Below are 25,330 nucleotides of genomic sequence, written 5' to 3'. Positions count from 1 at the left end.
CTTAACCATTTAATTGTGTAGTCAGGGCATGGGGATGGACATCGGGTCCCCCATTCTGGTGCACAAACAAGATTCTGAGATGATGCAAGGCTTGTCTTAATAACAGTGTGCACAAAATGGCTCCTTCCTGCTGATGGAAACAAGATTCAAATAATTTATATAATGTAATTAAAGTTCATTTTGCTTGACTAACATGATAAAATAGGATTTGAAATAATTTTTTTGGGTGACGGGTCCCCTTTGAAGCTCTAGAATATGGAAGATTGCTGACTAGGTATAATGGTAGCTTTTCTTGGAAGAATAGCTGGAACTTGGACCTGACTGGGAAAATTGGTCACAGCTTGATAAATCTAGGCCATGTTGTTTTTCTCTTTGTTTGCAATGCTTTGCGGTTTTAAAGGAAAAGCAATAGCCTGCGTGCAAGTCATTAGCCCTGCAGATAAATGCGTCATGCCATGAGCCACCATGAACATGGTTTTATGACCTTTCAAGCTTTACTGAACCCTGTGTGTTTCAAGCCCAATCTTAATCCCTTCTTACTCCCTAAACAACACTATCAGTCTTTTCTGTCAGATCTCCCGACACACAGAAGACAAGCACACATTTCAGCCCTGCCTGCTTAACATTAAAACATAAAAAATATACATCTATAAAGAGAATATAATTATTAATTAAGATGGAAGATATGGAGGTTGCACACAGTGTAAGTCATTCATCTTGATCATTTATTTAATTTTATCCTCAGGGGCATATTACTGCACTCAACGGTATGCTGTCAGCTAAGGACTATAGTGCTTATTTACAAATGGGGGCACAAAAACAAATGTATCACACCATTTTTTTTTTTTATCCACAATGCAGAATTGTTCTCAGAAATCCAGAACTTACGCATTTGCATTTTGTTGCCATCAACGTTTATGCAAAATGCAACATTTCTGTCACAAGGCACCGAAAAATGTGTTAGCTTGAGATTCATTAGGTCAAGTCAGTTACCGTATGTACTCGATTATAAGCCGACCTGAGTATAACCCGAGGTACATAATTTACCTTACGAAAACTGGGGAAACTTATTGACTCGAGTATAAGCCTAGACACAACTAAGACCATTAGACAAGAAGGTACCACAATCATTTAATGAAATTCAACCCTTTTTTCCACCGAGTTGTTACCTCCAAAAATGTAAAATAAAAAATGATTCCCATTGGCTGCACATCACAAACTGAAGAAATGCTGCCCCCTGTCATCCAGCAGTACACATTACGCCAAAGCTCCAAGTACGCTTTCCTCTCCTCTGTGGGAAGTTTTTTACCTGCCGGGAAACGCTGGGAAGGTTTCTCTTTGTGACTATAAATGGGACAGAACCCGGAGACTTGCAGCAACACATTCGATCTCGCATCCCTCAAACAAACAGCGCAACGGTGGGAGCAGCAGCGTGATCAGTGGGGAATCTACATCAAAAGCCACATGATCTGTAATGTCAGCGTGCGCGCCACCCGCACTTCAGCCGTATCGCTCCACACTCCTTGCGCAAAAGTTACGCGCTGCTGCTCCTCCTGCGCAGTGGATAAGCACCATTGTTTCTGGCTGGGAGGGGGGTGTTACCCATTGGCTCCTCAGGATCGGGGGCCCCATGGATGGGTTGCGGGCCCTATCCAGGGTGCAGGGGCATGGGACTCAGTAGCACAGTAGAAGTGCGGGTGGCGCGCATGCTGACATATACTGACTCGAGTATAAGCCGAGGTAGACTTTTTCAGCACATTTTGGGTGCTGAAAAACTCAGCTTATACTCGAGTATATACGGTACATGTATAGATGCAGCACACAAAATCAGTACTGGAAGTAAGATCATATCAAGGGAGATGTTAATTCCTGGGCTACCTTGCTTGGAAATGGAATTAAATCAGTGCCCATCATTATGTGTAGAAAAAATAAAAATGATACAGCACTTCTTACTTTATATCTTTTTATATTCTCTACATATCACAGGTGTATGTTTATACAGGTATGGGACCTTAAATCCAAAATGACTGGGACCTGGGGTTTTACAGATAAGGGTCTAAAATCAGGGAAATGTAGTATGCATAATATTTTCAGGTATGGGACCTGTTATCCAGAATGAGCAGGACTTGGGGTTTTCCGTATAATGGCTCTTTCTGTAATTTGGATCTTTATACCTTAAGTCTACAAGAAAATCATATAAATATTAAATAAACCCAATAGGCTGGTTTTGCTTTCAATAAGGATTAATGATATCTTAGTTTGAATCAAGTACATGGTACTGTTTTATGATTACAGAGAAAATATATATAAAAAAAATTAAAATCTGTATTATTTGGATACAATTCAGCGCTTTCTGGATAATGGGTTTCTGGATAACGGATGCCATACTTGTATAAGTGTAACCACGAATAAAACTGTAGAATGAGGGAAAACTAAATCAGGAGATGTAAAAGCTAGTACTAAAAAGTTTAATCTAGTACTAAACTATATATAAGGTATATATGGAGCAGAATGATAATTGTTTTATATGCTGAAATTGCCAATAAATTAATAAAGCGAATATTCTACAGTGTGCACAAGGAAATGAAAACAAGTTATAGTGCATAATTAGCAACTTTAAGCAAGTGTCTCTAGCCTGCTGCATGTAAGTAAGAAATCTGTCTGGTAAAATGTCCCATAGCTTATGGCAGAAGTGTTGAAAGAAAGTTTAATGTTGTGTTGTGTTGCCTTTCAGGTTCCTTTATGATGGTGAATACAACTGGAAGATTTGCTGGGCAAAGGTCTGTGCTATATTTACCGCAGCTGAAAGAGAACGACACACACTGTATCGATTTCCACTATTTTGTATCAAGCAAGAGCGGGGCCCTTCCTGGCTCAATGAATATTTATGTCACAGTAAATAATGGCCCTATGGGGAACCCAGTCTGGAATATTTCAGGGAGTGCTACAGGCACCTGGAACCGAGCAGAACTGGCTATTAGCATCTTCTGGCCAAGATTTTATCAGGTATGACACTTTTTTTATTTATTAAACATTGACTGAAAAAAATATATTTTGTCAATTTATAAATAATAAACATCTGATAAAAATGTCTGCTATTTCTGGGAGATGCTTTATATAGATTTATATAAGTATAGATTTATTGAACACTAGCTCTGTCACTACTTCTCACCAACTTTGGCCATTTTTGTCGCACAGAGATTCTTAACACAGGGTGCCAAATACAATACACACACCATCTCACGTGAATGGCAGCTACAAGCCCTTACACGTTTGTAAATAATGTGTATTGCAAATATAGATATATAATTATGTCATTTTTTTTTGTGAAGACATCACTAGACTGTGATTAGAAAAACCCTATTAAACTGATTTTCTAGATGAAATACAAATTGATTGAGCAAATGTTTATACTTAATGCTTCATCTTCAAGCTTATTGTATGTCTTTTGTCCTATAAAGTCATTTAAATCAAAGGTCACATGGGAAAAGATTTATTTATAGGTGTGTGTGTTTGTGCCTGTGTAAAATGAGGTATAGTGGATAAATAACTCCTCTGTTGCTCTGGTGCGAAATGTGTCAGGAATGAGTGGCTGACATGTGGTATGCTGATCGAGGGATGACACTACCGTGTGGTATGTTTCATATAATACAATGCTTTTTGCTGTTGTTTGCTGTGATTGTTTTGCACCAATACATTCTTTGAGTAAGTCACCTTGCATATCATTTATTCTTGATAAATAGGCTTTTCCCTGAGCTAAATCTCTTTGATCTTGTTGGACAACTCATTGTGTGTTGGCTAAATGGTACTTTTATGTTATCCTCCCTGGAAGGTTTACACTTTCTGGTTAGGGGGTCTTTTTAAGAATCATACATTATATTTCATTTTAAAATAAATGTATGTATTTTACTTTTATTGTGTAGTTTCAGTTATTGACACATGCCACTGTACCTTCTGAAGTTATCAAGTCATTAAATAGGTAACTGATTCTGCTATAAGTTGAGAGATAAAACATAATTGGACTGTGGCGTAAGTATAGAGGAAGCAGACCACCCAGTCGCAGGGGGCCCGAACTGTGGGTCTGGTTTCTCTATAACTGAAAAGAATACCCCCTTCCCAGCCACTCTGTTACCTGCGGATGGGGAAGGGGGACACAGGAGACCCTGGAGACTTCGGCGTGGAGCGGGGATTGGACGGAAGCAGGGAGGGGAGTGAGTGTTGGGAGATCAGTTGGGGATCATAGTGCATCGGGCACTCAAAAAAATTTTTGCAGGGGGGCCCAGAGCACTCTAGTTATGCCATCGTAATTGGGCATTTTTTTTTTTTTGCACCTTACCCTGGATAATACTCATGGAGCAGTCAGATATTCCCTAACTTACACACCTGAATATATGGTATGGGTATGAAACAGGAGGGTGACACTGCCATGCATGAATACAACTTTGCTGAATGCAGGCAGTGCTGTATTTATGGCACAAAACGGTATGCCTATACTGCAAAGAACACAAATATGCATTATACATGCCAAGTTGCCCTATTTTTTTTAGCACTTTGCATCCTGCCCGGTTTTAAATGAGGCTTCATATTTTTGGTCCATTATTTGATCAATCAATTAACAGTGGCTCACAGACCAGACTTTAAAATCACCCCAAAACAATTTTCACTCGCTGAAATGCTCGCTATAGGATTTGTGTTTGTTGAGATAAGGTAAGCCAGTTATTGGCATTCTCTTACAAGCAGCACATTTGGTTTTGGCAAACTCAAGTGTTTACAACTAAAAAAAATCCCCTTGCATGATACCATTAAAATTGATGGTTTCCAGCTCCTTTTAAAAGTGACCATTTTTTGCTACTCTAAATTAATAGGAAGTTCCACTAATATGCTGATAAAAGGGCACCAAGACGGTTACTGAGATGAACAATTAAGAGTTTTAATTGAATCTTGAATAAAACATCACCGTTTATTCTCTTGCATGTGGAAATCAGCAAGAGGTGTCATGCAAACATAATAAACTAGAGGTGATGATCTGTTACCTTGTAGGCTTCAAGCCCAGAAATAATAGCCTTTCAACTAAATGGAATCCATCTGTACTTCGTCTCACATACTTACATAGCATATTCCCCTTCTGGGCTAATGATTGCAGTCTGCCCTTTGCATTCTAGGACATCCCAAGTAAAATGGCATCCATTTATTTCTTAGATATAATGCAATGTCCTCTAGCTTAGCAAAGTCTTTTTGCATGACCAGGCATACAGTATAATAAAAAAAAAATTAAGTTTGTAAATATCTAAATATATAGTGAATTCCAAAATATACAATAGCTGACCTTTGTCTGTTCACATGTTGGTGCCCTATATCTCCAGCTTAGCTGTTGGGGGCATAACAGGAGTTTTATTCTTGCAATTTATCATTTATCATAAATCAGTCACTGCTCTTTCATTTCATTCTCATCATGCATGATGCAAAATAGTGTATTATTCAACCTTTTTAAAGTGTGTAGCGCCAAGCAGTTAAATTATGGACACAGTTTGGGGCATCTCTCAAGCAGTTAGTAAATGAGCCATCGCAGAAAGATGGCTTATGCAAATGGGTATATTGTATTAAATATAACTGTATGGGAGGACTAAATGATTAGTAGTAAGTGCTATTTAATATCCATTCAGTAGGAAAGCACAGTTGCAGAAAATCTAAAGGCTTTGGGCAGCAGAAAGAATAACTATACAAGTTCTCCCATATTCTCCTGAAATTGGGCCATTTAATAGGTCAGTGAAGTAACTGTGTGGTTGTCTACCATTTCAACCATTGCAGGACCATATTGACACATCCCAGGGGGTGGACCTTATTACTTAAAATTGCACTTTTCTATGTAGGACTACCCAATATACTACTAAAATGTATATTATAATGAAGCAGGGATTTACATATGAGCTGTCCTATGCACTATATTTTTATAGAGACCTACGTTGTTCAGGAGTATAGTTTACCTTTAAATTGGAGACTCTGACATGGGGACAAAAGGCCATGTCATATGATGCTGGGATGATATAACTTTCTTACAATTAATTTTTTACCTATACGTAAAATAATTACGATTATGTGGTAGATGTTTAGATACAAAGGACACAAGTTACATAATTTATTGACCAATGAAAAAAATAGGGATGGGAAAATAAAAGTCAATATAACTGGAAAGCATCACAATATTTGTGATTTGAGAACAAGAGTAATTGATCATATTCTTCTACTGAAACGTGGCAGAGACCATGAAAATGTCATGAATAGCTGGTTGTACTTTTGTAAAGAGCCAACATGCTGTTAAACCATTTTCAAAATATATCCTAGACATGAACTGTGTGTTTAACAAAATAATTAATAACAAAAAACTGAACAAAACAGACAAAAAACAAGCAATTGGTCTAGGCAGGCGGCAATCAAAACGCAGTCTTAAACAGGCACAGGATTGGGGCTGGAGGCAGACAATCAGGAATCAAAATAAAAGGCCAAAACTGGGAAATCAACAACAAGGCTAGAGCATGAAATTACTTGGACAGGAGCCTTGGACATAATATTTGGCAGGCTTGGCTATGGCAATAGCATAATGATCGAGCACAGGTTGCTGGAGGAGGCAAGCTTAAATAGCCCCTTAATTGGGCTATTGCATGTAGCTGGCACGTAGCAGGTTAACAGGGAACACAGACGGAAAGACATTTAGATAAACTGGCAGGCAAAAACATTGCCTCCTGTGGCTCAGTCTGGAGGAATAGCAGCCAGTATACCTCAGGTCCCTGGTTCTAAGTCAGGAAGTTCCTGACAGTCAGTGATACAGTGTGAATGTTTTTGGATCAGTATTGTGCAAACAATAACGCCAGTGGGTTTAAATTCCTTATTTTCTTTTTGTAATTGACAGTAGGTAAATAGAGGGTTAAGATTAACCCTTCAGTGGGGTTTAGTATGTGGGTCCGGTATTTGTGCCTGTATGGACACCTTAGAGATCAGGTTTAACTAGTTACAGTGAAGGAACAATATGGCAGCTTTTGGAAGAATGAACACAAATATACAGTTCTTCTGCGTAATAACCTTCTGCAATATCCAGAGAATATCAATAAGGTATACATACTAAATGAATTTGAACCATGTTTATGAATACAAGATACAAGATGTATTTCTTTTTGAGCTGTGCACAATGCATTTGTCAATGATAACTCAATTGACTTTTTCCAATTTATGTTTTATCCATAATAGTCTACTCTTGTATTGAGCTGTAGAATATGTTCTTTTTATTAATATAAATAAAAGATTGTGATGATGCCATTTTATTCTGTTTGATGACCTTTTTGCCTGAAACGTTAATCACTGATAATGTTATCTGAAACAAATGTCCTATGTAACACTGTCACTGATCACTGTCACCTGGTGGGAAAGGAGCATGCCAAGCCCAGCAGAAATATTATCTGTGTTATGTTTAAATGAATATTGTTGTCAAGTAATTCTTTTTTGAACCATCACGTTCCTTTGTGACACCTTTAAATGCCAGGGCACACTTTTGTAGTTGTACTGTCGTTTAGTGTGGTTAGTGGGAAAGATTGTTTTCTGGTTAACACAGTAGAAATTCCAATCAAGCAAAATATATACAACCAAAATCCTTCAGGAGGTCCCTAATGAGAAGAAAATTGCTGATCAGGGCCCCCATTTGCAGGACAATTAGAAATAACATATTTACTAGCTTCATCCAGCAGAACTGGGGAAGATGGAGAGAAATATAAACTATATGTCCGCTCAAACTATTTAACTATAAAACTTTTGGAACAGCTGGTATGAACCCCAAGCTAAATTAACTTTAAGGACAGGCGGTATGAAAACTGTTTATTTTAAGAACTGTAATTATCCATTGAGCTTCTTCCAGCCAGCTTTTGTTCTGTTGCATGCAGTTTCTACAATGAGAATAGGCAAGTGGTAAAGGAATTCTTATTTGTGTCTGAGATCAGTTTGTATTACTCAGAGTTTGAAAGTTTCTGCATATAGTGGCTACATTTAATTATTTCCATTCAAATAATAATACTACTAATAATAATAATTTTAGTACGGTATGTCTACAACAGGTATAGGATCCCTTATCTGGAAACCCGATATCCAGAAAGCTCCGAATTACGGAATGGCTGTCTCCCATAGACTCAATTTAATCCACATAATCCAAATTTTTAACAATTATTTCCTTTTTCTCTGTAATAATAAAACAGTAGCTTGTACTTGATCCCAACTAAGATATAATTAATCCTTATTGGAAGCAAAACCAGCCTATTGGGGTTATTTAATGTTTAAATCAATTTATAATAGACTTAAGGCATGAAGACCCAAATTACGGAAAGATCCATTATCCGGAAAACCCTAGGTCCCAAGCATTCTGGATAACATGTCCCATACCTGTAGTTTTCTTGGCAAAGTCAATATATATATATATATATATATATATAGATAGATATATATAGATATATACAAAAACCTGTTTTTTAGCCAATAAGCCCAGATCTTAAGCACCCACAGAGACATTGTGTAAAAAGCCTGTAAGGGCAACAAGGCCATCTGGACCAGTGGGTGTGAGAAAGGGGGAAGAAGGGTACTGGGAGTTGCAGGATAATGTCTAGTACAGGTTGTTAGGTACTAGAAGGATTAAGCAAAAAGCACAGGCAGGGCAGGCAGCAAAAACCAGAAACAAGATCAAGAATATATCACTGAGACAATTGGACAAAGCTTAGGCGTTCTTTGGGGTTTTAACTAAATTTGTTTCAAGCTCATTAAAGATGCAAGGCCATGCTGTTAATTGTTGTGTTATTCATTATTATGTAGAACGTAGCGCTCATTTAGAGAAGAAAGAGAGAAGAAGAGAGCAAAAGGCAGCTGAAACCAACATGTTTTCCCCACCATGTCCACTCGTGGATGCAGGTCCTTGCGTTTTAGAATGGAACACAACACTTGCAGTTTCCAGAAGAATACACCTCTGACAAGAAAGTTAGGGGTGCAGCTAGATCTCAACTTTACTAATCTCACCCCTGATGGGCACAGGGTACAATGGAACACCTTCCTTACTAACTGCCTTGCACCCTTGAACAACAGCCAGTGGCATAACATGAGATTGCCAGTCCCTCCCACAAAAAAAAAAAACTTCAAAGGGGCTCAGGGGCACAAATATCTTTTATACAACTAAAACTTGCCTCCAAGTCTGGAATTCAAAAATGAGCTCCTGCTTTGAGGCCACTGGGCGCAACATCCAAGAGGTGGAGAGCAACATGTTACTCACGAGCTACTGGTTGGAAATCACTGCTATAAAGGAAGCCTACCCCACAGTCCATGCCCCATGCAACCACAGGGTCTGCTTCCTTTATAGTTACATCACTGACAACAGCATCTAAACAGTTTAGCATCTCTATGTATTTGTAGAAACCATATACTGTATGTATATATATATATATATATATATAGATTTGCTCATAAGGATCCGCACACCAAAATTCTTTCATCAAAATTCAGTGCTTTATTCAGTACATAGATCCGACGTTTCGGCCCACATTAGGGCCTTTTTCAAAAAGGCCCTAATGTGGGCCGAAACGTCGGATCTATGTACTGAATAAAGCACTGAATTTTGATGAAAGAATTTTGGTGTGCGGATCCTTATGAGCAAATCTATATATGAATTTTTGGACCCTGCACCCACAGGAATTACACTAAGTCCGGTCTACAGAGTGCGGTCGTTTCACACAGACTATATATATATATATATATATATATATATATATATATATATATATATATATATATATATATATATATATATATATATATATATAGGGAAGAATGGGAAGATCATGCCCACCTGTAGGGCCCTGTTGCTTAATTCCTGCTGTGTTGAACTGTAGATTTCTTTTTGGATGTTACCTTTCAACACATAGCATGACTGGAACTATATCTTCACTGTTACATCTTGCATTTGAAAGGTACATTTACTTTAATTCATTCAGTTTTATCTCTGCGATCAGCCGGGTTCACTCAGAGTTTGCAGTTGTTCAAGCTATCATTTCTCGCCTTCCACAGCAAAATCTGGTAACGAATTACATTTTTTTCTTAATCTAATTTTAAAATTCATATTTTACTTATAGTCACTTATGAATATATTGTACTGTTCAGGGTGGCTTTTTTATTTGATGTTTAATATTGTTTTCATTTACCAGTATTGCTTTTGAGAGCTGACGGTATTAGATCAATCACTTGATTTTCTAAGACATAAAATAAATGCAAAACTACATTTTGAGCATAAATGTATATTCTTCAAATTATCCAGCTATTTGCTAGGACTTGGCCATTTAGAAAGTTGAAAGAAAATAACTTTCGCTAATGCAACTCAATATTGTATGGGTAACGTGGCATCACAGTTGTCAGTAGTGCAGCACTGGGGCCCTGGGCTAACTTTGATGCATGGAGTTTGTGTGTTTGCATTGTTGTCCTTCAGGTTCATGGGTTTCCTTTGCAGTCCACAACTATAGCAGTAACAGTAGGTTAACTGGCTCCTGTATAATTGATCAAATTACCTTGCTGCAGTCTTACCTAAAAAGACTTCCATTACAACACATTGTCTCCAGGATCATATTAAAATCTTCATTTCTTTTATTTATATAAATACATTAAAAGCTGCCAGCATTGGCTCAGTGCAATAAACAATTACTGATGCATTTCATGCCCCATTTCTTGGCACGTCCTCAGAGTATGACACAACATTCACAATTTGCAACTTTATTGGTACCCCTACCCTCAAACATATCCTTAAAGGGATCACTTAAAGGGATTCCTTAAAGGTATATTACAACTAAACTCTATCTTATACATTTTTATTTTACTATTAAAAATGTAAATGCAATAACGAACCATACCTATAAAGCTGGTTGAAACACATGTACCAAAAATACATAATGGTTATATAGCACATGATTCCATTTTCATTTTGTTTAATCTCACTCAGCTATACCCTCTTATATTCTGTACCCCTCTTACTCTATATAATATTTTATTTCCCAATTAAGACCTACTGGTTACTCTGTTTCTAAAGTAAATGTCCACCACACTTCTCTTTTATTCAGTGCCAAGAAATGGGGCATGATACGCTTCAGTAGTTGTTTATTGCATTGATCCAATGCTAACAGCTTTTTATGTATTCATATAAATAAAAGAATTGTACATTTTAATACAATCCTGGAGAGAATGTGTTGTAATGGAAGTCTTTTTGTGTAAGAGTGTACAAGTAACCACTGCCAGAATGTGGGACTAATGAACAAGTGATTGTCTGGGTTGAGTTGGTGAGCTCCTTGCTGCAGAGCCTAATGACAGGGACTTTTATACTGTCTGTGTGGTACAAAATATTTTTATACTGCCACTGGCCACAGGGTATGTTTAAAGTTTTAGCCTTTTCTCTTACATGTACCATTTTTGAATGGAGTGCTGGCAATCCCTTGGTACAGTGTGAACTCTTTGAGTAAGTGAGATTAGCCACCCAAAAAAGAGACCTGCTACTATATATTCATGTAGAATAATTCTCCAATAGCTAGCCTTTTGTCAATAACCCCACTACAACAATAATTTCAGCCATCTGCCATTCTAGTTGCACATCAGGGAGAAACAGATAGATCTAGTAAGGGCAAGGTGCAGAATGAAAACTTTTGCTCTCAGATGTTGGCCACGGCACTTTCCCCCATTTCTAGTACAGAGAGCAATGGTAGAATGGTAAGACTGTCTAACTAAAATGTTGTCAGCCTATGATTAAGTATTTGTAACATGAAACGCCTAAGGCAGAGAACACAATAAATCTTTTCTACTTGATTTCAACTATTTGATGGAAGATTCCCTTTAATTGAGTGCCTGCTCCAGATTCATTCACGGTTGTCCACTCCCTATGCTGAGGGCTCAGGGCGGTGCGCTTGGGCCACTTTCCTAATGTGGTGAATAAATATTCTACTTTATGGAGACCCCCTCTTCATCTTATCACAACTAAAATGTTGGAAATTATCCTGTGATAACAGTGAAAAGGCTGCATGTTGGCCAACACAGATAAACCACGTAACCTTTACCACCTTGTCACCATCTTGCTTTTAAATGCCAGCAATCCATTCTTTTACCTTACAACTTCTATTCTCTGTGACCCTACGCAGTCCAATTTAGGCCCCCTAAAAGCATCTCCCTTCTGCATACTATAGAGCCCCCCCAAACAATGTTCCCTTGCACATACATTTTGAGGCCAGTGCACACAATAAATTGTGGTACGTACAAAGAATGTTGTGTGAAAACACAAAATTGCATTTATTGCAATTTATTTGACCTGAGCATTTTTTTTAAAAATATGCACACAAGTTCAAAATGTGAGCATAAAAGAATTTTTTTGCACATATAGTCAAAAAGAAATTAGAGGGAACATTGCCCCCCAAGTGCAATTGCAATCATGCAAAAATGGCCACATTCATTAAAAGTACTTGTGTCTATGGCTATAGTGATATGCAAATTGACCACCAGTTGGGCGGGTTCGGATTTAAATTTGGTCAACCATTGTGGATTAGGGTTGGGTGCGGGTCAGGCTGTAGATGTACATGCCTACTTTGCTCCTGAAGATTTCCTGCCTCCGAACTAGAGACTTGCATAGAAGTAGAATAAATAGAGAGATGCGCGGGTACAGGTTGGGTACTGTTCCTACAATGGCAACATTTTGCGAGGGCTGGGTGCGGGTTGAGTTTTTCCTGACCTCTACATCACTACATGGCTACTCCATACATCAACACCGTCAAAGTAGAACATTTTGATCACAGTTCCGTCCTATGTGCCAAAACACATGCACACAAAAAAGCTGCATTGTGGGTAAAATACATAGGACTTGCACCCACAATTGTACTTGGCACACTGCATTTACTCTTGTAAATGAGCCCTGTTAAATCCAAATATATCTTGCATATATTTAGTCAAGTACTAATTAAAGTGTATTTATATTACTGTGTATTTAAATTGAAGCCTATTCTTAAACATCATTACCTTTTCAACTCACATACTCCTCAGCATTCACATCCCCAGTTCTATGTATACTCTGTAATTACCTTAGGAACATACAATGCCAGGTCTATCTTGAATTAAACACGATGCATACAAATGACAGATTTAATTATATATAGCGTTTTATAATTATAAATGGTTGTTTTAATTAATTGCTTACTTATCCTTTACACGTTAACATCATTGTTCCTCAATAATTTCTCTATAATAATTTTTTTTTGGTTTGTTGTTGTTTCATGCACAGCCATGGATCTAATCATCCTGGTGTTCCAGTAAGCACAGTCTCTTATTTGAGACACCTGCAGCTTATGAAACAGGCTGACCTTTACCATTATGAGACCTTTCCTTTAAATGAAGTATATAGGGAATAAAGCAGTATAGATCCAGCCAAATTGAGTTGCTGTGGTTTTTTTTTCTATAGTTGTATAGTTATCAGTATGACAGGCAGTGGTAATAAGTCCTCTGCTACAACCACTCTCTAAATAAAGGTAATTCTGGTTTGAAGCCTAATTTAAAGTTAACAGATATTGCACATACATAAAGACTGGGGCATGTTCAGTTCATGTTGTTTCCTACAGACGCTGACATTTGCTACATTATAGTTAGCTTTGTTTTTGTATAGTGTACTTATATCGTTATTTTCTGGGTGAAGAATACCAGTAGACCATTCAGTAGAGTGAAGCATACAGAGATCAACTTTTCCTATCATTAACGGCAGTTAATTCTCCTTCACTGTAGACCTTGTGGGAAGGGAGTGAGGTTTGTGAGCGCTATGAGGCAAGGGATAGCTTTGATTGTAATTGAGATTCTTTTAGGGATGGCATTTACATTTTAAAGTTCTTACATCAGAATGTGACATTTATAAGGATATAATGTACCGCATAGGTCTCTAAAGAAGACTGTAGGTTATAAAAATATATAAACACGTGAGTTGCAGGCATAAAGCAATTGATATTCTGGTGGTGGCAATTTATGGATATGTGCACCAAATTTAATATCAAGGTGGGTGTCACATTCCCTGATTGGACTGGTGATGTAATCAGTGTATTATTGGTCATTACTACTGCTAGATAGATACTGCCTTATCGCTTATTACCACTGGTGGTTCTAAAAAGGGTGTGTGTTTACCAGAAATGGGTGCGTGGGGTAGATTGGGAGAATGAGATAATATGTCATGGTTTATCAGTTGGGAGTCTTGAGAACTTATGTAATGACATGGGCACACCTATGCAGAATGAGCAATTGCAACAGTGGGAGATGGCAGTAATATTATGCATCATGCAATTCTGCCAGAACTACTGTATATTGCAAATAAAGGAGAAACAGCACCCAACATAGTAGAATAGAGTTCTATTGTATAATGAGTAAAAGAAGCCAACAGGCAAGACTTAATCAAGATAGACAGTGGATTTTCCCACAGCAAAAATAAAGCACAGATAGCATAATATCAATTGTGAGTTATAGGCTTTGCCTGATATTCTCCTGATTTGTTTCTACATTTGCTTAGTGGTCTCTAGAGGCAAAGAGTACAGCCAACCTTTCAGCCTTCCTTGCTTATCTGAGAGTTGCACGAGCTAGTGCTGAAAGGTCCAGCTCCGAGGAAAACATATGGAAAAACAAGACAATCCCCCTGTCTTACTGTATCAGATCCGTTGCAAATGATATGCAGCCTGCACCAGGTTTAATTAGATATGACTTAAAAAGTGTATCGTGCAGCCCAAAGGAAAAGAAAGAGGCACTTGGCATTTTCTTGACGCATGTGTATCCTAAAAATCTGTTTCATCTATTATATTCATCTATTATAAAAGCACTTTTGTTTTTGGGTATACTAATAGATTCACACAGATAGGTTTATGGTTGCCAAGTTCATTCTTAACTGTAGAGGTAAACTGTCAAAATATATACTCACATCATTTCATTGCAATGCTAGGACTAGAGTTCAAGTCTCAGCACAACAACTCCCAGCATCCCCCACACACGGAGGGCAGTAGGTTAGAAACGCTCTTCGCAAGCCCCACCAAATATTCCCCACGGTACCAACATGGCTTGGTAGCTAAAGCTACATTGTATCCTGAATACTTTTGTAGAATACTACCAGAGGGCAGCTTTTGGTTTATAGCTATTAAAGCAGAAACTTGCTTTCAACACAAGCACCTGTATTTGCAAATTATTTCGGTGTGTAGGAAAATGGTATTTATTGAAGTCTTGCAGCATTATGTAAGTAAAAGCATGTAGGCCTCTTGGCATATAGAATTTGCAAAGGATTAGGCAGACTTTCCTCCAGGTCTAGTAACCCATAATAACCCATAGATGTTTGCAGTCCATTAGTGCTGCCTGCTGATTGTTATGGATTACTGGAAATTTGCACTTGTTATGACAATGTCCCTTTTGACACATTACAAATGGATAAAAAATAAATGATATTATTTTACTGAACAATGCTTTTCAGCATTACATTCACACCAGTTTAAAAACAGCATTCTAATCAGTTAATACATAAAAAATATACAGCTCAAAAGCACATAAAATAATTCTTTTTTTGCCAGTTCTGTGTGAGCTTAAGCCCTTAAGGCTCAGAAGCAGCAGCATGTACGTAGCATGACTGCAGTTAGTGGAAATTGCTCCTTAATGCAATGGTAACTAGGACAGAAAAAAAACTCTCAGCTAAGGGACCATATCCATTGTAACAGAGTTAACATTAGGATTTGTGTTTTTATGCCATATGATATAGGTATGGGACCTGTGATCCAGAATGCGCTGGCCTGGGTTTTCCGGATAACAGATCATTCTGTAATTTGGATCTTCATACCTTACATTTACTACAAAATCATTTAAACATAATAAATAAATAAACCCAAAAGCTGGATTAATTACATTTTAGTTTGTATTAAGTAAAAGGTAATGAGCTTTAAGACTGAGCTCCTGGAAAATGACTTAATATTGCCCTTATTAGCTCAAACTTGTGCACAGTCTATAGACAAAATAGCTCTGTTTCCCCAAGCTGGTGTCCAATATGTAAAGCCCATTTTAATATATGCAAGCCCATGGCACCACAGGCATAGGTTTATCAGTGTCTTATATTTCAAGAAGGAACACATACAGTACTTGTTTTTTTCCATTGAAGATTCAACAATCAGAAGCAGCAGTATTTTGCACCCCTTACCCACATAAAGGTTCTGACCAAACTGATTATTGGTTAGATCTAATATTATAGTCCAGTAAGCGATGGACAAACAGTGCAATAACTTTCAATGTATTTATTAAAGGCCAAATAACCATTACTTTTAAGTTTTCTATTTTTACTCCCTTCTACATATTTGGGGGGGTCATTCACACAACAGATGGCAGTTTATTGTATGTAAGGAAAGGCACTAAATTTCTCAGTAGTAACCCATAGTAACCATTTAAGAGGTATAATTTACTGGTCACCTGTTTAAAAACAATCATCGTATGGGTTGCTATGGGTTACTGCTCCTTGGCAAACTTAGTGCCCTAAATTAAATATTTGGGGCTAAATCTACTAGTTGGTAACTAGGCATGAGCAAAATATTTTGCCTGGTTTTGCCACGAAAAAACGTCCATAGACTCTAATGTATAGTGAAACATAATATTGCATGGTTTGAAAAATGCAGCACAAAAAAATGGCCATTGACTTCAATGCATTTGGCATTTTTTTTGCCATCTTGCTAATTTTTGGTCGGGGGAGGGGGGTTTGAAGGCTTCTGTGCCAGTCTATGCCTACTCCACTGACAATTACTCCACTGACAACTGTGGCCTCCGTGAAATATGCACCAGGGTGTAAAAATAAATCACTCTTTGTTGATCCAAAAAAATATAATTTTGCCTTTAACAAACAAATTGTGAGTTATTGCATTGAATATTTATGTAACTAATTATGCAGCATTTTCATTTTCCCTTCAAGTACAATTCTGATTTCTTTGCAGTCTGTACATGTATTTTCTGTTGATATTATTTGTTTTTAGCCTTCCCTCAAACACTGTCTGCAGACATGTGGTGTTGTATAGCAATGACTGCAAATCATTTATTCTTTGCCATATGCCTCAGAGATGGAGCTTTATGTACCTGCTTCTGCTACTCTCAGATAAACCAGGAAACGTGAAAGGTAAGCTGGGGTGTCTGCCTCGGGAGCTTCTTTCTCCAGCGCTGGTTAGGCAGTCGGAAGCAGCAGAACACTGTAATTTGTTAAAGCTGAAAGGTCATGAGTTTGAAATTCTCATATTTAACCTATAACAAATTGAGACAAATGAATTAAAGTTGGAAAAACTACAACAAATGCATTGTCACATCCTTTCACTTTGATTGATTTGTGTATATATATATATATATATATATATATATATATATATATATATATATATATATATATATATATATATATATACATATTTTGTTTGTGAGCTGGCAAAACAACATCACATCCCAATTATTCTTGAAGGGACATGTTGTTTTGAATGCAGATGTTTTGTCTAGTAAAGATAACATTCAGTGTTGGCCAGAGTAGCTGAATGGAAAGGCGAAAAGCTAATTTTGCTCTTCAGTGGTGCAGGCAGTGCAAGAGCAATGGTAAGTTGATTCACTGTTTTCTGTTTGATGCTCATCTGATGTATAACCTCGACTAAACGCTTCGCTCATGCAGCCAGCCATGCTAACCCACTGTCACTAAAATCAAGTACTTCCTCGTCATCGATATCACAAACTCCTTTAAAAATAAGTATGATGAAACAGTGCACATTAAAAAGTAATATATGTGATATTTGTGAGCAGAGATAAGGAGTAAGACTTTAGGCATGCTGCTCTGAAGGTGTACATTGCCCACAATTTACAATAGCCCTCTATAAAGGAGGAAAAAATTACACAAACATAAGCAGACACACTTTGGCATGAAATGAATACAATTGAACATTGTATAGATATAATGAGGTCACTATCTCAGACTAGCATTAGACTATTTTGGATTTTGTTTATAGGGGGCCCCAGGAATCACTCCACTCCCAGAGTGGAGGAAAGGGGCCATGACAAGGTTAGGAGTACACCCAACTGGATGGGGATTTAGGGATTATTGAGGTTGTTGTTTAGGACTTGGGTCTGTAAAGAGGGAGAAACACAAGTCCTTTACCTTGTACGTGAGTTGTGGATCTTATATTCACAGCTTCCACCCACCCTCCCTTTGTAGGACAGATTTGGAACTGGTTGGTGGGTCACTTTTGATGTCACAGCCAAGACTTTGGGTGTTAGGAAAAGGAAGGTAGCCTTGTAGGGCAACAGCATTTTAGACTGGAGGCTAGCTATTTGGGGAAGGCTATGTTCAGGTGATTGGAGAGTGTGGCAAATACACCAATGGTCTTGTTACGGTTATAAGCAAATTTTATGGTTAATGAAATTGGATGTGACCTTTTCAACCCAAAGCAGAAGGGGGCAAGAACAGTAAGGATTGACGGCTGCCCATGTCATGGAAATGACTTGCTATAACCCTGATTAAGTTATCAGCATTGGATACCTAAACTAGAGACTTCTCTGCCACCTTTTCTATGTGATTACTATCATCTCCAATGATTGGCTGCAAACCTGAGCAAGTCAGAGGAACCTGAAGCACATAAGGACAGAGGTTTGTATTATGGGAAAAAGAACAAAAAACAGCAACATATTAAAAGACCCAATCACATCCACGTGTCTATGTGTACACTCATAAAAACAATACTTAACTCTAGATGCCCTTATATTGTTTTTAACCATTTATTTAGAATTTTCAGTTCACAGAGTATAACAGAACACATTTGTCACAAAGTCAAACAGCATTTTACAGCTTCCTAGGGTCTTTGCAATTCAAGTATTGTGTTAAGATACAAATGAATGATATACTATACAATTACAAATTAAAATACAACTAAGGTAAAGATGGGGGGCAAAAAGGTAAGAGTCATTAATAGTCATTAAAGGGGTGGCTCACTTTAAGTTCACTCTTAGAATGTTATAGAATGGCTAATTCTAAGCAACTTTTCAATTGCCCTTCATTTTTTATTTAGTTTTTTAATTATTTGCCTTCTTCTTCTGACTCTTTACAGCTTTCAAATGGGGGTCATTGACCCCCTCTAAAAAGTAAATGCCCTGTAAGGCTACAATTATATTGGTATTGCTACTTTTTATTACTCGTCTTTCTAATCAGGCCTCTCCTTTTCATATTCGAGTCTCTTATTTAAACCAATGCATGGTTACTAGGGTAACCAGATTGCTGAAACTGCTAACTGGAGAGCTGCTGAATAAAAAGCCAAATAACTCAAAAACCACAAATAGTGTAGTTGTTCAGCCAGTAATAATATAAAATCATTCTTCTGGTTAACGTCCATTAGTGTTCAGATAGTTATGCAGCCCTCTGTGTTATGGCCATATGTGGCCATAAAAGTAGAGCAAACTTCTACCTAAGCCCACTCCATCCACATTGTGTGTTAAGATTTCTGCATTACAGTATACTACCAAGTTAAATATGTATAGTTTGCTACTGGTCTAGTAACCCATAGCATCAGTAGGGGTCTGTTGCTGTTCTCCTGTTATAAAGCAAACACATGATTCGTTTCTATCGCTCACTAGACTTGGGCATAATTTACATCTTGTACTTACAGTACATGTCCCTTATAATAATCCTTTTGTCTCTTGAGCAGCACAGTGAGGTGTTAAATTCCCCTGGCAGTATCACTTAAATAGATCTATTTCTTTGTCTAAAAAAAGTCAGCAGGTTTTATGTTTCTGTACCTATGGAATTTGGGCCTAATATGATGAAATGCATACTAATGAGGAAATAAAATATCTCGGTTTCTCTAAGTTATTAACCATAAATGATGAAAAACATAACCCTTGTTTCTCACATTTTCTAAGCAGAGATATATTAGAGGTATCACTTTTGTTTTAGAGACATTCGTTGCCTTTGCCAGACTAATGAGTGTCATATTTCTTTCATGATTTCTAATATATGAAAACTGAATCAACAGTAAAGAGATTATTCTCTTCCACCAGTAATTTTACAAGTTCACTCTTATTTTATGAGATTCCATAATATATTTCAGCTTGTTCAGCTCACATACTGTTTTATATACAGCCGCTCACATATTTGACAAATACCATATTTGTTTTGAGCAGAAATATCATAGAAATGGGGTTTCAGTTGTAAATTTTTTATAAAAGGAAGCAGAGAGTAATAATGCTGATTGTTCCACTAAATCTTGTTCTGTTCTCTTCTGCCTGAACTGGAATGTTTCTTTCTTAGTAACTGTGGCTGTCATTCTGCTTTGAGGCAAAGCTTCCCCCATGGAGACTCTGGTTTTGTTACAAACATTTAATTACACATTGTGTCTGTGATAAGAAATTATTGACTTGACGAGTTTAACTAAGCAGACAAAATAACTATTGTATTGGGGTGAAATATGCAATGAAAATGGAAAAGAAAAAGTTTCTTATAACGTTATCATTGTTATAATTGAGGCCTTTCGTACAAGTACAGGATCCTTTATGCGGAAAAATCATTATCCAGAAAGCTCCAAATTAAAGAAGGCCCATCGCACATGGACTCCAAGAAAACAATTCAAATGTTTTCAAATTAATTTCCTTTTCCTCTGTGTTAATAAAACAGTATCTTAATGTATGGAGATCAAACTTACAGAAAGATCCCTTATCCAGCAAACATCTGGTCCAAAACATTCTGGATAATAGATCTTATACCTATACCCTAATAGCTTTTTGTAAGTAATTATTTTCTGAAATATTAAAGTAATATAAATTTGGGGGAAAATAAAAGTAATTAGTATTTTTTCCTTCATTTGCACAAACAACTGTATTATCATATATAGGTATGGGATCTGTTATGCACAATGCTGAGGACCTGTGGCTTTTTGGAAAACTGGTCTTTCTTTAATTTGGATCTTCATACTTTAAGTCTACTAGAAAATCATGTAAACATTAAATAAACCCAATAGACTGGTTCCAATAATGATTAATTTCATCTTAGTTTTGATCAAGTACAAGGTAATGTTTTATTATTGCAGAGAAATTTAATAATTTGGATAAAATGTAATCTATGGGAGACAGCCTTTCTTGTAATTCAGAACTTTCTGGATAACAGGTTTCCGGATAATGGATCCCATACAGGGGTGCTCCGCCAATGAGGCGAGTTGAGAAACACGCCAAAGGTGGTAGCCGCCCCCCGTTGCTGCGACAAGGACGGCCCCGAAGCCCTCCGGTACTGAAAATGTGAGTGCCATGAGGAAGGGGGGGGGGGTGGCAGAACTAAGGTCGCCTCGGGTGGCAAAATGGCCAGGTTTTTCATGAGGTCGAGGTAGGAAGGAGCTGTAAATTGAAGGATCTGGGTGCCAATCTGGGCCGGCGGGGCCCACAAGAGCCAAGGGCCCACCAGGTTTTTTCCCAGTGTCACGGGGGCCCAGTCTGACCCTGTCTGCACTTGCGACATGGACCGCCTTGGACCCCTTTGCTGCTGAAAATGTGAGTGTGGGGGGAGGAAAGGGGGAGTGGCAACACAAAAGCTACCTTAGGGCAGCAGAGGAGTAAGGATTGCTCCTGACTGTTATTGTGGGCATATACCCTGGATCTTTTGTTAGGGATGGGCGAATTTGACACGTTTCATTTCGCCAAAAGTTCGCCGCCGGTGAAATTTCCAGACGCCCATTAAAGTCTATGGGCGTCAAAAAATTTTTTTTGACGCACAGCACCATACAATTTTTTTTTGACGCACAGCACCATACACCATACCTATGGGCGTCATTTCCGCAGCGAAACAATTTGAAAAATTCGCCCATCCAATACCATTTTTGTATCTTGCAAGTCAGAATTATACATCTGTATCAATGTTTTGTTCCTAAGGGTGGTGGCAAACTAGGTTACTGGGGGAGATTAGTCGCCCAGCGCCAAATCTCCTCTTCTTCGGGCGACTAATCACTTCAGCTTTCTGAAGTCGCCTCGTGAGGAAATCGAATTGTTCCGAGTGCCATCCTGCCAACGGTTTACATTCGAGCCAACGGGAAGGCATTTAGGGCAGATTAGTCGGCCGAAGAAGAGTCAATTTGTCGCTGGGGGACTAATCTCCCCCGGTAGCTTCGTCTGCCACCACTCTAAATGCAGCATCTTCTCTAAAACGTTTGGCATGGTGAGATGAATGCACCCTTATCTCTATGAATTGCCATTATGGCTGGGAAAAAAGCAGAATGCTGTAATAATTGTAGGCCTTTAATAATGTATTGGGCTGTATAATTCAAATTTGAAATGACAGTATAATAGATTTGTGAAATCATCCACCTCTCACACAAAGCATCATCCAATCTCTCACATTATTTACTATAAAGAAGTAGTCTGGAAATTACTTTTTAATAAATCTGTCTCTCATAGGCTTGGCTTGCTGAAGCAGCATATTAACGAGCTTTACTATATAAAATTGATTGTTGTGCTACTGTGGCTCAGAATATAACTGTATGGAAAGATTTATTCAAAGGCAAGATGTTGTGTGCGTGAATGAGTGTGCGAATGGTTTCGTTCATGATATGTGGGCAATGTGCAGGTGGTCCTTTAACCAAAAAAAGGGACAGAAACTCCTTTTCTCTCCTTCCAACTCCATCATTTTTTTTTCCATTTTGAGTTTGAGTAAACAGTAGCTAAAGGAACATTGCAAAACATCCTCAACATGACACAGACTTCCAAGAATGTATCGCGGCCAAAGGAAAGAAACCTCAGACTTTTTGTATACATAAATTCAGTAGAGTTAATATGGGGATTTGAACAGTGTTTCCTTATTCATTTTTTACAAAACTGCTGTTATTAAAGGAAATATAAACGAAAAAAAAAAAACAGTTTGCCTAATCCAAGAAAATGATATTCTATGCAAACTTTCCTACATCCATTACTTAAATGTTTGCTGTGGTTTTAAAGGGATACTGTCCCGGGAAAATGTGTTTTTTTCAAAATGCATCAGTTAATAGTGCTGCTCCAGCAGAATTCTGCACTGAAATCTGCTTTTTAAAAGGTCAAACAGATTTTTTTTATATTTAATTTTGAAATTAGGCATAGGGCTAGACATGTCAGTTTCCCAGGTGCCCACAACCTGGTGACTTTTGCGCTGATAACCTTCAGTCACTCTACTGCTACACTGCAAGTTGGAGTGAGATCAACCCCCCCCCACCCCAGCAGACCAGCAGCTACCTGACACCTCTGCTGAAGGGTTTGTTTGCATTGCTAAAAGTGATCCCTGCTTGGGTGCTATTTTAATGTCTACCACTAAAAAAGAACGACTTGGTTTATGGTGAAATACAATGAGAAGGGGAGAATCAATAGCTGTTTCAAACTAGTTCCATCCTGAAGGGCTGTCTCCTTCTCAAATCTCAGAATCAGGCACTATGCACTGAGATGGCTTGACACCACTATTACAGATAAAAAAAAATGCATTTGTTGGTTTCAAGAATAAAATTTTAAATGGTAGAGTGAATTATTTGCAATGTATACAGTATAATTTAGAAATAAAAAGTTAACCAAAAAAATCATGACAGAATCCTAAATCTATTAATTATAAATGTATTTGCAGATGAAAGCGTTGTTTTCTGCCCCTTTCTGCACTGTTGGTTCGATCTTCTAAAACAATGCATGTTTGCATGCTTATTCACAAGTCTGGCTCCTGCTACATTATTCAAAAGTCAGAAACACCAGGGCATAGGATGGAAAAAGACAAACACTGCTTTCAATAATAATTACTTTTACAGATGACTTTATAAGCAGTGAAAATGGTATTGATTATATATTGATCTTCTGCGTTCTATAACAATTGCATATTCAATTAAATTACAGGTATAGGATCCTTATCTGGACAACAGTAATCCAGAAAGCTCCAAATTATGGGATCGCCATCTCCCATAAACTCCCATTTTAAACAAATAATTCAGAATTTTAATGATTTCCCTTTCTCTGTAATAATAAAACTGTAACTTTATCAAAACTAAAATATAATGAATCCTTATTACAGGCAAAACAATTTTATAATGTTTTCTTATTGTTTAAATTATTTTTTATCAGATTTATGTATGGAGGTCCAAATTATGGAAAGACCCCTAATCCGGAAAAACCCAGGTCCCAAGCATTCTGGATAACATAGCTGTAAATGTTTACTTGGTTTATAAACTCTTGCGAGTAGGGCTCTCTAATCCTAATCTTACTTTGTAAAACTTTTTTTTGTTAAATTAATAAATCACTCTGCGTCAAATCGCCTCTTCTTCGGGCGACTAATCTTCCCGACTGCCTTCCAGCCGGCAATTTAGATTCTAGCACTTTGGAGTGATTCATTTTCCAAAGACGCCCGAAGTTTCCTCGTGAGACTTCGGAAAACGATCCTAGCGCCATCACGCAGGTGATTAGATTCTAGCTGGCAGGAAGGCAGTTTGGGGAGATTAGTCGTCTGAAGAACAGGCGATTTGTCCCCGGGTGACTAAATCTCCCCGAATCTCCACATGTGTCTCTGCCCTTACTCTGCTTCAGCTAAGAATTTATCTTGTCCACCTTTATAGCTTGTTTAGACAAAGACATCTCCAGTCAACTGTGTAGTAAATCTTAATGCTTCCAGATAAATGGTAAATGTAAATGCTTTCATACAAAGGGGTTGAGTCCACAGTGTGTTGTCTGTGATCTGAGTGGATAATGAAATTGCTAGGAAATACTCTGGCCTACTTTTTCAGAAGTAAAGGAAAACATTCTCTCCCTAAGACACTAGTAAACATAGTCTGATCACAATCTTTTGACTCTGAAGCTGCCAATACACCATACGTAGGTGTTATTGCCCTATGTTTGGGCCCAAAATAAGACCTACTCAATTGATATCTAGATGGGAATCAGCAAGATATTTTTTGGGCACATCCTCTCTTTTTTCTTCATTAATCATTTTTAGTTTGAGTTGCTGTAAATTGCATTATTATGAAACATAATTTGTGGGTACCAATAGTTTGTGGGTTAACAACAGTTCGTGTTTGATAGTTGACACTGAAACCTTTGCTTCTCACAGTACACTGAATCCTTATAGCAGTGATAATATTTGCAGCTGGACCAAGGATACTGTAGAAAGAAAGCAATCTTTCAAAGAAAAAAAAATGTTTTCATATTCTATGACCACTATCTTAAAATAAACAGACTTTCTTTTAAAGGCACTTAAATATCCAACAGTCGCCAACAAGATTAGAAGAATATGTCAAAACAAAGA

At 37.6% G+C, this 25,330-nt stretch overlaps 1 protein-coding gene across 18 annotated transcripts in view; it reads left to right on the top strand.

Moving 5' to 3' along the window:
- Window positions 1–25,330, top strand: part of LOC108719201 (receptor-type tyrosine-protein phosphatase mu) — a 470,437-nt gene that overhangs the window by 152,123 nt on the left and 292,984 nt on the right. For all 18 annotated transcript variants that reach the window (XM_041566369.1, XM_041566373.1, XM_041566368.1 and 15 more), the window contains exon 3: window positions 2,735–3,006. In XM_041566369.1, coding sequence (XP_041422303.1) covers window positions 2,735–3,006 — 272 coding nt within the window. The remainder of the gene's footprint in view (window positions 1–2,734; window positions 3,007–25,330) is intronic.

The sequence above is a fragment of the Xenopus laevis genome, chromosome 6L (genome assembly GCF_017654675.1).
Source record: "Xenopus laevis strain J_2021 chromosome 6L, Xenopus_laevis_v10.1, whole genome shotgun sequence".
Lineage (NCBI taxonomy): Eukaryota > Metazoa > Chordata > Amphibia > Anura > Pipidae > Xenopus > Xenopus laevis.
Note: the sequence above shows the minus strand (reverse complement) of the source record. Positions and strands in the feature narration are given on the sequence as shown.